This window comes from Pipra filicauda, unplaced genomic scaffold, assembly GCF_003945595.2.
Source record: "Pipra filicauda isolate LSUMZ 115617 unplaced genomic scaffold, ASM394559v2 scaffold859_size64859_pilon, whole genome shotgun sequence".
Lineage (NCBI taxonomy): Eukaryota > Metazoa > Chordata > Aves > Passeriformes > Pipridae > Pipra > Pipra filicauda.
The window spans coordinates 1,094-14,906 of record NW_024105041.1 but is presented as its reverse complement, the minus strand read 5'-3'; the positions used below and the strand labels follow the sequence as shown (position 1 = coordinate 14,906).

Here is a 13,813-nt window from a genome sequence, read left to right as displayed (position 1 = left end):
AATTTTTTACAGAGAGAGTAATCAGACATTGGAATGGGCTGCCCGGGGAGGGGGTGGATTCACCATCCCTGGAGGTTTTTAAGACGCGACTGGATGTGGCACGGCAGTGTTGGATCAAGGGTTGGACTCGATGATCTCGGAGATCTTTCCCAAGCTGGTTGATCCTGTGATTCTACGATTCTGTGAATTCTTCCCTGCGAGCGCGGCGAGGCACCGGCACAGGCTGCCCAAAGATGTGGCCGCGCCCCACCCCTGGAAGCGTCCGAGGCCAGGCTGGACGGGGCTTGGAGCAACCCGGGTCTAGCGGAAGGCGTCCCTAAACCAGGGCAGGGGTGTGGAAGGAGTCTGATCTTTAAGGGTCCGATGCCATCGCCCCGTGCCTGCCCCGGGCTCTGCGGGGCGGGGCCGGCGGAGCGGGAGCGGCGGGAGCATGGAGCGGGCACCGGGAGCGTTCGGGGGACCCAAGGTGAGCTGGCGGCGCTGCCGCAGGCAGGGCTGGGAACGGGCATGCACGGGGAGCAGCGGAGCTGGGAGCGGTGGCCAGAGCTGGCTGGAGCTGTGCGTGTCCCGTCAGCGCCGAGGAGATGGCACTAAAGGTGCCTGCGCTGGGAGTTTGGGTGGGTGCCGAGGGAGTTTGGGTGGGTACCTTGCCCTGCTCCCTGTAACACTGCAGCCTCTGTGCTGAGCTGATAGTACAGGGATTTGCCTTGGGAACAAAACTTCAAAGCTAAAAATTAAAAAAAAAATTTACAAAGGTGATCCTTATTGTGGGGACTGCAAATGCACAACAATGTGTTCAGAGTGATGTTGTCTTTGGCTAAACCACTTCTTGAGTACAACCCGCCCCCTGACTCTTGGCACGGGTGCCTGGTTCTGCTGAGGCTGCATTGAGCTCAGCCATACCTTACACGGTGGTGTAAGGTATGAGCACCTTGTGTGCTCAGTCCTTCAATAATGGGGTACAGGGACGCTCTTGGATAAACTTCCTGCATCCACTTGTCAGCCGTGATGGCAGTGAGAGGTTGGCTTGGTGCTGCACAGAGTGCAAGGGCTCTGTTTATTGCTCCAACCGGGGGGGGTGTGAGATCCATGGTGGGTTGGTGAGGACGTGGCCCTGCCACCCCATGGGATGTCACCTGTGATGACACACAGCCACCAGCACCTGTTAACGTCACCACGAGTCTTGTACCGAGGTCAGTGAAAGTCGAGTAGTTGGTGCTGGGAGGATGGTACCAAAGGCTTCCCAGCACAGGAGTAACCTCCTCTTCCACAGTTTGATTAAAAAAATAAAATTAAACATGCATTTTGTAGGCTATACTGTTACTTAAAAGAAAACAGTTGTGGAAAGATGAATATCTAGCTGAAACATTTTACAGCTAATATTTTCCTTCCCAGTTTGACTTCCAAATTACATCTGTCATGTTCTTCCAAAAGCCCCAACTGGCTAATGGAAAAAACTTGCTTTTGTTTTTCTGGGGCTCTTTCTCCAAAATCCAATGTTTCAGCAATAATCAGGAAACAGGGTTTCAGAGTGAAAAGACCTGATCTACTGTCCCATTTTTAATGAGTAAAAATTTAAGTGTTTTATTTTGAAACCAGCTTAGTAGCTCTATGGGACAATTTATTATTTTTTACAGCACCTTGTACCATGGGACTGACCTCTTGTGTAGGATTAGAGATCCTGTAAGCTCTGATAATACCAAGTAATTAACAACCCATCAGGAGCTGATTCTTGGAAGTGAAGTCAAAGTTTTTGTAATGACTCAGCAAATTAATTGGTGTTTGACTGCCTGTGACTTCAAGGAGGAGTAAGCTGGAAAGCAAAGGTGTTTGGGGTTTGCTTTTTTCACTCTTCCCAAACTCTGAACCACACAAGCTAAATAAGGATAGGGCAGTTCCTGAAAATTACCAGAAACTGAATAATTTTCTCAAGATTCATTAAATGTGTGAGCTGCAGCAGTTATAAGAAAATACATAGTACTTAGATGTTGAAAAATAAACTATATAATGATTATATTTTAAAAATGTTTCTGTGCTTCCTTGTCATAATTTTGTCCCTGTATTGGCTGCATTTCTACCCATGTGAGTGCCAGCTACTTATCTCTGAACTTTTGCTGTAGCTCTAAGAATACCTGACCCATTTTTCTTATTGCAGGTTGAGCTTCACGTCCACCTGGATGGAGCCATTAGACCAGAGACAATCTTGTACTTTGGCAGGTGAGTTGTGGGGTGAAGAAAGCTCTGAGAGCTGCAGTTCCAAAGCATCATCCCTTCTGCTTGTCCAGATCTGTGACAGAAGAGTTCCTGCAGGCAGCAAACCTGGCTGGTGCTGGTGCTGTCTCTGCCCAGACGGGTCCTCTGGCTGCACAGTGTGGTGACACTGAGCACATCCCAAAGGGCAGTGGGGCTGCACAGTGTGGTGACACTGAGCACATTCCAAAGGGCAGTGGGGCTGCACAGTGTGGTGACACTGAGCACATCCAAAGGGCAGTGGGGCTGCACAGTGTGGTGACACTGAGCACATTCCAAAGGGCAGTGGGGCTGCACAGGTAGCAGTAACATGAGCAAGGTGGTCATGGGTTTGTGAGCCAGGCAAGCCAAGAGGAGCCACCATGAGAAAAGCCCCGAAGGTGACCCCGGGAAGCACTTGGCAGTGACTTGGAGAGAGGTTGTTTCCTTGACAGAGCCCACGTGCATCTTCTCCCTTCAGGGTAGAAGGTGTAGGAAGCACTGGGTGAATGATTAACTGGTGTGAGGACCTGGTTCCACACTTGTGGACAAAATAAATAAGAATTCTTCCAGCTGTCACTGATACCCTCAGATCAAGAAGGCTGTGAGCTTAAGGATTTCCAGGAACAGCTCTTGGGCACAGCTCTGGTACTTTGGGGAGGAAATCAGTTCTGAGGAGGATGGGAAGCGGTTCTGGGATCCTGTGAGCCCAGCAGGCTCCAAGGCAGTGCAGTCCTAGGGGGAATATTCTTCCTACAGTAGCTATTTCTGCAGGGTGTGGCCATACCTTTTGCAGTATAGTCAGAGCAAGGAGGGTGGATCAGAGCTGTCCATCCCATTCACTGTGGGATGTTGGCACTGAGCTGAGTCAGGGTTCCTGCTGGTGGGCTGCAGGGCTGGAATACACGTCCAAATGGACAGATGGGTCAGTGGTGACTCCCTGGGGCTCTGCTGGATCCCTCTGCCAGCAAAGGGAAAATGCCAGTGCAGTCCCTGAGGAGGGCTGCGGGAGCCCTGAAGCCCAGGAAGCACTGGCTGTCTGGGGATCCTGTGCCAGGATCCTTGCTTAGGGCAGAAACCTTCATTGCCTGAGAGTGTGCCGAGTTGCCTCTTATTTTTAAACAGCCCTGACATCCCCCAGAGCTGCCAGCCCTCGGGTGGAGCAAGGCTGTGCTATTCGTGAGCTCTAAAACTTGCACTCACACACACAAAAAAAGCAGTGGGGCAGTGCAGGAGGCTGTAGGGGACTGGCTGCCTTAATGACCTCACCCTGGGCACAGAAGGCTGCTTGTGGTCTATTTTTAAAGGTAAATAGCTGGAAATAAATTTGCCAGGTGGTGGCATAATATAAACCCGAGCTGCTGGGATGCACAAGGTCCCTTGGGCAGTGCACTGCTGAACTCGGTGGTTTTTAGAAACTTTGTCTCCAATTCTGTCAGATCTGGGCCAGGGTTTGCATCCCCCCTGCCCAGCCAGAGGGTTTAGAGCCATGGCAGATCCCTCATGGGACTGGGTGTCCCCAGGAAAGCTGCCCTGTCCGAGGTGGGATGGTTTGAGTGGTGCTGCCCATGACTGGAGGTGGCTCTGGGCAGGACACCAAGGTGCTGGTGGGCATGAGCACATTCCCTGGAGCAGCTTTGCCTCAGGAAGGATCCCACCTACCATCAGGGTTGGATGGGGCAGCAGCAGCTCCCAGAGCCACACTGGCATGATCCACCAGACCTCCTCATCCAGAGACCTGACTCCAGGGTGGATCATCCCAAAGCACTGCTGCTGCTGCCTGTGCAGAGGCAATCCTTTGGGAAGCCCAGGAAAATGTCAGGGGAGGGGCTTTGCTGTAGGAAACTTTCCCTGGGCAGGTGGAGGGAGGTGCATGCCGGTTCCTAGGGCAGACACTGATGTGTCGGTGCCATGGAAAGGGCAAGGCAGGGAGGAAAACCAATGCCTTGGCAACCATGAGTGTTCCCTGCCAGCAAGTTAATCTGTGCAGATGGCATGTGAGGGCTGAGCGTGGGGCTGGTTTCCTTCCTGGCCGAGGGGGGAAGGAGCAATGTTTACTGAGCCCAGGAGCAGGGTCCTTTGGACTGTGTCCCTGCATGGCTCCCTGGAATGATTGCTGCTACGGAGACAATAAAACTGTGTGTGGTGTTTTGTCTCTATTAGCAGAGATCCACCAATTAGCTGTAATTCATTGTGGCAGGAAAGAGGATTAAAAACAAATGTTATTATTCCAAATTTACGTTGGCTTGTGCAGGGTACCAGAGTGTGGGGGTGGCAAAGCCTGCCCAGGAAGCCTTCAGCACTCTTGGCTGGCAGCCCAGCTGTCACCCCACTGCCCTGGCGACACCTTCCCCCACACAGTACTCCAGCTACTCCAGGGAAAAATGGCCTCTCCCCTCTTGGAAGTACTTAAATGGGCTTTAGCATTGCTATCCCTTTGGTGAGAGCAGTTGTTGCCATTTGCTTCTGCGTGGAAGGTGTCCCTGTCAGAGAAGATGCCACCACAGTGCTGGGCTCGGGAACCAGCTCACTCACAGGAACTGAACCCCTGAGCCACGACACTTCTGCCTGTATGATCCCAGGCCTTGGAGCATCCTCTCGATTTTTCAAACCTTTGAGCCTGCGTAAGTGGATATTGACTTTTCTAAAGAATTTTGGCAATTCCTAGGACTAGGAGGTGCCAAGAAATAATCCAGAGCCACTTTAGATGAACTTCTTAAGCTTAAAATGTGCCCTGGCTGTGTTCCTGCAGGGTCAGTCTGGGCTTGTCTTTCGGTTTGTTTGTACTTTGCCTGTGTTTTGAATTGCCTTCCTCCCCGCTGAGATCCAGGGCAGCAGCCACGAGGAGATTTTGGAAGGACAGCGTGTGCTGTGTCTCTTCTGTGAAGGAGCAGTGGTCGATGCTGCCAGCTCGGGATGTGATCGCTGTGTGAAATGGATTGATCAAAAATGTGATGCCTTCCCTGTCAGTGACATGTGCCTTCATTTCCAGAAAAAGAGGGATCCCTCTCCCCGGCAACACTGTTGAGGAGCTCCTGAAGTACGTCAGCTATGACACACCACTGACACTTCCCCAGTTTCTAGAGAAATTTAATTACTACATGCCTGCTATTGCGTAAGTACCCTGCTTTTTGCTTCTCCCCCCTCAACCCTTGGTAGCATCCCTTGGCTCAGCCCTGGAGGTTCCCTGTGTGCCCTGGGGGTGAGCAGTCCCAGTTGATGGGTGGCACTGCTGTCCCTGCAGGGGTGACTGTGAGGCAGTGAGGAGAATCGCCTACGAGTTCGTGGAGACAAAGGCAAAGGAAGGAATCGCCTACGTGGAGGTCCGGTACAGCCCTCACCTCCTGGCCAACTCTGGTGTGGATCCCATCCCCTGGGGACAAGCTGAGTGAGTGATCCTGCTGTGCCAGGGAGTTGCTGGGTGGCCAGTTGGGCATGTAGAATGCATGGCTCACTCCGGACAGCAGTTGTGTGTCCAAAGCTCCTTTCTCCCCCCATGCAGTGAGCACCAGCATGCTTCCACCTCTCCTTCCCACCTGTAGGGTTTTTCATCTTAAATACCTCTGTGTGCTGCTGTGTTTTAACGTCCCTTGCTTTGGGTACTGGATTCTGCATGTGTAGGGCAGCTGTGCTCGACCTTCTGACTGGAGCTGTTCTCTGTGCGAGGCAAAGCAGCCTTCACATGTGGACTGCCTGCAAAATGGGAATTTGAACTGGCAGAGATAGTGGGTGGCATTGGAGGGGGCTGGTGATCCAATCCTTTCCTTGCATATCATCTCCTCTGTGATGTGTGCCTCTTATTAAATCAGTGCTGGGCTCTGTGGCCCCTCCAAAATGTGCTGTGGTGGGCACTGAGCCCCATGCTTGCCCCTGCCTGGCTGCAGGTAGTTGTGTGTGATGCTCTGGCAAAGAGGGGGTTCCTCTGGGCAGGATTTGCCCCTGGTTCCCTGAGGCATTTCTAAATCTTACTGTCATCTTCACATGCTTCTGTGCCCGACATCTGGTAAATGTGGGCATGGCATGGGTGTAAAAGGTGCTCATAAGTTCTGGGTGGTCTCATCGGGTGCCTCTGGATGTTGAGGTGAGTGGAGCCCCGGGCAGCCTGTCTCCTGCCTGCCTCCCTGGCTGGTGTCTGCCCTCTTGCTGATAGCTTTTCTTCCCTGCAGGGGAGACCTCACTCCAGATGAAGTCGTTCAGCTGGTAAATCAGGGACTACAGGATGGAGAAAGGGATTTCCACATCAAAGCCAGGTCTATTCTATGCTGCATGCACCATATGCCAAGTAATGAATTGCAGCTCCCCTGCTGCTCTGCTCCCCTTCCCTGGCGCGTGGCGGGGGGTGATGGCCCCTGGGTTCAGGTCCCTGCACAAATGTGGGGAAAGCCCCTGGTCCCTGGGTCTGATACAGGACCAGACAGTGCTGAGGAGGAGTTCTTTCTTGGTGGGGGGTCCTCTGCTCCCTTCACTGTGGGGAAAAGGTCTGCTGGATGGCAGAGGGGGGTCTGTGGGTATAAGCAGTTCCTGAAACGTCTTGCTCGTCTGTCCTCTACCTGGGGAGCTGTGATCTCTGCTCCCTGCCCAAAGGCCAGAGCACCCCCTGGGCCAGTCAAAGTCATTGGCACAGGGAGCACTTGCATCTACTGTGCTGTCTGATGGGTCTGAGAACAAATGGTCGTGGAAGGAGGACTGAGATCTCACACTTCCCTGCTCATGGTCCTGCTGCTGCAGCAGCATGTGCTCCTTCCTTAACCTGGATCACAGGGCAGCCAGAGAATCCACTGGCTGCCGTCAGTCTCTGCTGCCTTAAGATGAAAACACGAGTCAAATATACTTAAGACACATACATAAAACGTTTTTAAAAAAATCAGCAGCTCTGAACTTGGTCAGTAACAGGTGCTGTGACCCAGAATAGGAAGGAAACCTGATTTCCAGCATTTCAGTGGGCTGCTGAGTTCTCTGAGGACCTTCCTCCAGGGAAGAAGGTCAGAGAGAGAGTGTGTGACAGCAACTGTTTTATGTGAAGACTTTTCTCGGAGTATCTTCATATCTCACATCAGTTTCATATAGGCTTAATAGGGTAGATGGTGGAAAGATTTTTCCTAATGAGTACGTGGTTAATTTGTGTCTAGAAATGTGAAAAATCATATTCCTGGAAACTGGGAGATTGGAGAGTGGGGTTTTTTCCTGCCTGCACAGCCAACCGCAAACAATGCTTTGAAAACTCGACCCTGTCATTTCTGGTTTCTAGGAAGAAAACATTTTTCTTTGTAGAAACTGGAAAGCTGTAAGGCACAGTCACCCTGATCTGCAGTGTGCCAGCACACAAGTGGTAACGGCAGGAGGTGGCAGGAGCATCTGAGGGCGCGTGGAGCTGCACTGCTGGAGGGATTGCTTGCGCAGGCAACAGAGTTGGCATTCTCATACCTGTATCCCAGGGCACCAGCTCTGTTACCCAGAGCCAGGAATGTGCTTGGTAAAGAGTCTTTAGTGCTACGTTCAGGATATGCTGCACAGCATATCACCTGTGATATTAATCACCTTGTGAATAATGAACTGTTGAGAGAAAGGCAGAGGTGCCAGTCAGAACTAGCTTGTATTAAACTTGTTAGTAAAATAGTGGCTCTAACCCAGTGAGTTGGGAACTGATGAAAACAAAAAAAAGATGAAATTGCACACATCCTCTTATGTGTTCCTATGGTTTGGGGATTGTATGTACACAGCAGGTACCTGTTAATTATTAACACTACTGTTTATCTCTGTTTCTTGGCCTTTCTGCTAAGGTTAAGTGCTATGTGAGCTGGTAGATGCATGTCCTTTAGCAGAGGTTATCTATCCTGATCAGAGGGAGCTCTGAAGTAATTGTCAGCCACTTGTTACTCTCTTTCTCACTCATGTCAAATAGATAAAAATTCATCTCCTTCCCACCAGGAGTAGAATCCATTGTCTTGCCCCGGGGAAGTCGAGGATACCCAATAATAGGGCATGGCTGACTGTTGTACAGGGCCCCCCAGAGATCCCTCTCAGCCCAAACTCCTCCTTAACAGGACACATCCAGCAGATGCCTGGCCTGGGATGGGGTGAAAGCTCAGGAGTGAGTTGAGGGAGTTCTCCAAAGCACCATGTTACAGCCTCAGAGCAGTGCAGTTCATCTTACCTCAAGCCAACTGCAGCAGTCAACCACTGGTTGGAGGGGATTTTTTTATTATTTTTTTCCCCTTGCTCAAAGTGATCAGAAGAACATGATAAGAGCAGTTTTATAGCTAGTGAGTGCATTTGGTTTCCCTTTCCTTGATGACAGACTGATCAGTTGACAGCTTTTATTTGCATGAAGATGACAGACTTTTCTAGGAGTTTCTTTTTGAAGCATCAAATTTTAGGAAAGACCAAAGAAAATAGCTCTAGCCTTCTAGTCATAGGACCAGGATTTGTTCATTAAAATGCTTCCTCCTAAATACTGGTGCTGTCTCTTCCAGGCTGGTCTCCAGAGGTGGTGGAGCTCTGCAAGAAGTATCGAAACGACTCTGTGGTGGCCATTGACCTGGCTGAAGGTCAACCTTCAGAGACCCTGAAGGTGGAGAATGACTCTGAGCATAAGAAGGCTTATGAGGTTTGTGGAATTAAGCATCTTAAAAGAAATTACAAGAAAAATACATATTGAGGTGACATGTGTGAAGGGACAAGCAGCATGTTTTTCCAACTGCAGATGGCTGGGACAACTTAGAAATGCGTTGCAGCTATTAAAAACAGAAATGTTTGTTTATATTTCCTAAATGATTAAAGGTAGGCATCACTGCTTAAACATGGTCTTGGAGCTGGGGCTTGGCATGCTACCCTGTAGCACTGAGCGTGACACAAGTGACATGGAGCCCAGATCATCCCCCACCCCGCTGCTGTCAACTCCTGGGGTTCAGTGGAACCATGGCCAAGGTGGAAGAGACTGGCCTTTCCAGTCTGCCAGAAATCACCCAAGGAGCTGAGAGGAAGCTGCACATTTGAAGGGCTTTTATCTGATCATCTCAAAAACAAACACTGTAATAGCTTCAGGAGCCTGATCCCAGACTCTTACTAGACCTCAGCCTTTGCAGAGGTTCTAAGGGAAAGTCTTGTTCCTCTTTGCTAGTGGGAATTTGGGGTTGTTAGTCCCCTCCATCAGTGGGGGAGGAGGTTGTGCACCCCCACTGGCAAAAAAGACACTGGTTTGTAAGCAGTGCTCAGGTCTGAAAGCATGTGGGGCTTCCTGGGGTCTTCACCCCATTAGCGGGAGCTGATACAAAGTCTGCCTGCACTGCTGTGCTGGATAAACAGAGTGATTATGAGCCCAGATGCAGGCACAGGGTTTTATGAACAAATGGGCAAGTGTGTCTTATCCTCCCTGCTGTGCCAGCAGTACCCAGGTCCAGCCTTCTCCATCTGAAGGGTGCATCTTGTCTTTGTGCCAGGGGCTCGCTCAGGCTCTGAGATGCTGAAGCAAACCCCACTCCTATCTGTATTAAGTAACTGAAAAAACCCTCCTGAGTGCAAAGCCCTGAAGGACTGTCTGTGAGGAGTGGCTGCTGTGGGATGGGGCTTGCAACCTGCCTGCTGTTGCCAGCTGGGTGGCCCTTCTCCAGCAAGCCAGAAGCCAGGCTTCCCTCGAGGCTGCATGGCTTCCCAAAGCCCAGGTGGCCTCTGGGCCACCCTGGCAAAGGATTTTTCGGGTTGGTCATGGAGCTGCACCGAAAGCTGCACCTGCAGGGTCCTCTCGGCTGGGCTGCCTCCACCCCAGCCCCTTACAGGAGGGAGGTGCTCAGTGTCAGAGCATTTCTTCATCTCTGCCCTGGGGGGGGCTTCTAAATTCCCCCATGTGGCTGCAGCTGGCCAAAAAGGTAGAAGTTCCACAGACTGGAACTGCTGCAAGGTTCATGCAGAAGGACAGGTGGGTGGAGGAAGGGGAGCTTGGAGCTTGCTACTGTCTGGAGAAGAGGCAGTGATGAGCTCACCCAAAAAAGCCCTTGAGGAGCCTGACTGGGCTCCAGCAGAAGGTACCAGGAATTCTCAGTGCCTCTGTTTGTGGCCCTTCTCTTGTAGCCCTTGGAGTGCAGAGTCTGTGACCTGTGGGCTCTTGGCACAGAGCCCTGTTGCTTGCTGTGCCATCCCAGGGGTTTGCTGCCCTTGCTGCAGGTGGTGGGACAGGAACATGTTGTCCCTTGTTTTGCAGGAAGCTGAGAGGTGTGGGATTCATCGCACTGTCCACGCTGGGGAGGTTGGACCCGCTGCCATGGTCAAGGAGGTACGAGGAGTTCCCGAGTCAGGGCAGAGAGAGGGGCAGGGCTGGGAAGTGCCCTGCATCCCCTGCAGCAGGGAGAGAGGTGTCCCAGCCCTCTCTGTAGCCACAGCACAGCAAACACTGGGGACATGGCAGTGGCTGGAAAGGGCCATCCCAGAGCAGGGGCAGTGGCGGGGGCTGTCCCCATGGTGGGACAGGGGTCTCAGGGCAGGCAGGAGCCGAGCTGGTGCTCGAAGGCTGTGAGTGGTTTTCCTGTGCTCTTTTTAGGCAGTTTATGTCCTGAAGGCTGAGCGTATTGGCCATGGATACCATGTCCTGGAGGACCCTGAGCTCTACAAGGAGTTGCTGAGAACAAAGATGCATTTTGAGGTAAGGATGTGTGGTGGGAGTGTGACAGCTGCTGAGTGGAAAACCAGCCCTTGTTTGGGCTGTGCTATAGCCAGGGGCACGACCTGACAGCCGAGTGCTGACCACACGTATGGTAACATTGCACTGAACTCAGCTGCCCAAAGCTCCACAGCAGAAATGGTGGGGACACCTGTCTGTTTACTGGAACCTGTTGCAAGGAGCAGCAGTGCACACAGCAGCTTGTGGGAAGCTCGTAGCAGAAAGAATGGATTCTGGTGTGGCCGAGGATAAATTCTGGAGGGATTATTCACTAGTTTATATACCTCAAGTCTACAGGCTCCTCCTTCCACAAATCAAGCTGCTATACCAGAGCAAGTCTGGTTAGAGGTGGAAATGCCTGAGAGTTACTGTGCATGTGCAGATTTTCTTGGCTTTTCCCCAGAATGGTCATATCCAGCTAATAGATGGAATATATGTGTATATACTTAATGACATTGGTTTCCTAACTCTGGTTGGCACATTGCTGGTGACTGACTGGTCACGGGAAACATCCCACTGGCTCCTGCTGCTGTCATGTGGGTTTTGGGCTCTTTGCATCCGTGTCCTGGGATGTGCACTCATCCATCAGAGTAGCACTGAGGGGCAGCTGTGAACAAAGCTCTAAGCCTGTATCTGGCTTTATCAGTGTGCTGAGCTATCTGTGTCCACAGCTGGGGTTCAGGTCTGCGTGTTTGATTCTGCTTTTCATACTTAACTCCCCCAAACAGGTCTGCCCATGGTCCAGTTATCTCACTGGAGCATGTTCTCCAGACTTCACCAAACACCCCATAATACAGTAAGATTTCTCAATTATATGCAATCTTAAATAACCAGGATTTGGGTTGTTTTACTGCTTTATAAAGCTAAGGCCCATCTAATTATGTAGGACAGTGTGGCACATCCTTGTCCTTTTGCACGGGGGGAGCTGGTGGAGCTGGAGGGGTGAAGGGGTCCCTTGAGATGGCTGTCCTGTCCCCCCTGCTCTGAGCTGTGGGGCATGAGGTGCTGCACCCCAGCCACTACTGGCAGGTCAGTGCAGAGCTGTGGGGACAGAAGCCACGCTCCATGTCTGTCTCCAGCAGTTCCAGCTGCAGGGACAGCCCTGAGGTCTTTGCTTTTACTGCGTTTCACCCTGAGAACTGTACAGCGTCACATCCAGTGCTTAACCCACCACTTCAACCACATTTCCTTACAGATTTAAGAAGGATCGTGCCAACTATTCTCTAAACACGGATGACCCCCTTATCTTTAACTCCACCATTGACAAGGATTATGGCATAGTCAAGGAATACATGGGCTTCACCGAAGAGGAGTTCAAGAGAGTTGTGAGTCAGCCCTGGCTGGGTGCTCTGATGCTGTCCTGGTGCAGCCCAGAACAACCTGCCAGTTTTTCTTTATGAGCTGAAGAATTTTTAATGGAAACCAAAAAATGCCGTCCTGGCCTTGTAAGCAGGAGGCTGAGAGGGTGCTGAGCTGGCTGGAGGGGGTTCTGGAGCACTGTGGGAGCAGGGTGTGGGCGCAGGGTGGGCTCTGAGGGGCTGCATCTCCCAGGCTGACTGCCTCAGTCTGTGTGGGGAACGGGTCAGAGTGGAAATTGTCTCACAGCAGGTCTGAGCAGCAGGAAAGGTAGGTGCCTCTTGCTTTTTTTTTTCCCATATTTGGAACTGCAGGTCAGTTATTTCAAGGCCTGGCCCAGGAATGAGCAAGATTCAACAGGTATGAAAGTGCTTGCAGTTTTTCCACTTACAACATGAGGATGCAACAACTGAGCTGGAAACAAAATGACTGCTGGTCACTGTTTTGGCACACAGAGTCATTTATGTTTCTTGCTTACATCCTTGATCTTCTAATTATCCACCCAAGACAGAAAGACAGGGTAACTGCTGGGGGTTAGACTTACCTGGTTACCAAGTGAACCTTCCTGGTTTGAGTCAAGTCCTGGTGAGCAATTCCACCTACATGTCTTCCCAGATACTTGACTTGGGAAGAGCAGGAGCATCAGGCCTCCTCTCAACTCTGTCTGGTGGAACAAATCCCTTTCTCCTACTGACCTCTCTCTCTGGGTCTGGAAGGAGGAACAAGGACAGCTGTGAGCTCTGGGATCCTGGATCCACAGCTGTCCTCTCCTACTCTTGCAAAAGCCACGTTGTTTCTGTGTAATAAAAGTCCCTGCACAAGACAGGTGACCAGGTTGAACTGCAGAGCCAGGCTGTGTCCCATCAGGCTGCCACCATGGCTGTGCCAGGAGAGGCTCTTTTCTGAAAGGGAGTCGGGAGAGTAGGAGCAGGTCTAAAGTGCATATCCCAAAAATCCCAAAGTATTTAAAGACTTTAAAGTATTTGCTTTGTGCCTGTCTCATTCCTCTTGGGACTGCTCTAGTGATGGGCCAGAGCAGTTGCCCTGTAAAACAAGACCATGGAAATAAAAAAATCTGAGAGTGGAAACTTTACACTTTCCCTCACCTGTTGCTGCTCAGAGCCAGATGTCCACGTCTGATGTGTTTTAACATCTCTCTTGTGTTCCCCCTCTTCTTCCCCAGAACATCAACGCAGCCCAGTCCAGCTTCTTACCTGAGAAGGAAAAGCAGGAGCTGCTCAACAAGCTGTATGAAGCCTATGGGATGGTCCCCAACACATCGTGACCCGTCCCTGTGAGCCAGCGTGGAGCAGGGCCCTTCTCCGTGTGCTGACTCCTCTGTGCCCGTTGGAGCTTGGGGAGGAGGTGCCCAGGGTTGGTCTCTATTCCTGGCAGCCCTGTGTTAACCCTTACAATGCTCATCAGAATCAGACTATCACATTCACCCACCTATACCCCACAAACTCTCCCAAATGGATATCCAGCTTCCTATCCTGCTGTTGTGCAAGCAGACTGGATCTGCCTACTGACCTGACTCCCTTCTCCATCTGTCAGTGTTTCTGTACTGCAGACGCA

The 13,813-nt window shown here is 51.3% G+C and overlaps 1 protein-coding gene across 1 annotated transcript; it reads left to right on the top strand.

Annotated features, from left to right (window-relative positions):
* The first annotated feature begins 430 nt into the window (after positions 1–430).
* Positions 431–13,540, top strand: LOC113994313 (adenosine deaminase-like). The gene is made up of 11 exons (XM_027733217.2): positions 431–466; positions 2,156–2,217; positions 5,222–5,344; positions 5,474–5,617; positions 6,396–6,511; positions 8,703–8,836; positions 10,427–10,498; positions 10,763–10,864; positions 11,611–11,678; positions 12,078–12,207; positions 13,422–13,540. Exons 1-11 carry the CDS (start codon positions 431–433, stop codon positions 13,521–13,523), a joined length of 1,089 nt encoding a protein of 362 aa, XP_027589018.1. The 3' UTR covers positions 13,524–13,540.
* The last annotated feature ends 273 nt before the right edge of the window (positions 13,541–13,813 follow it).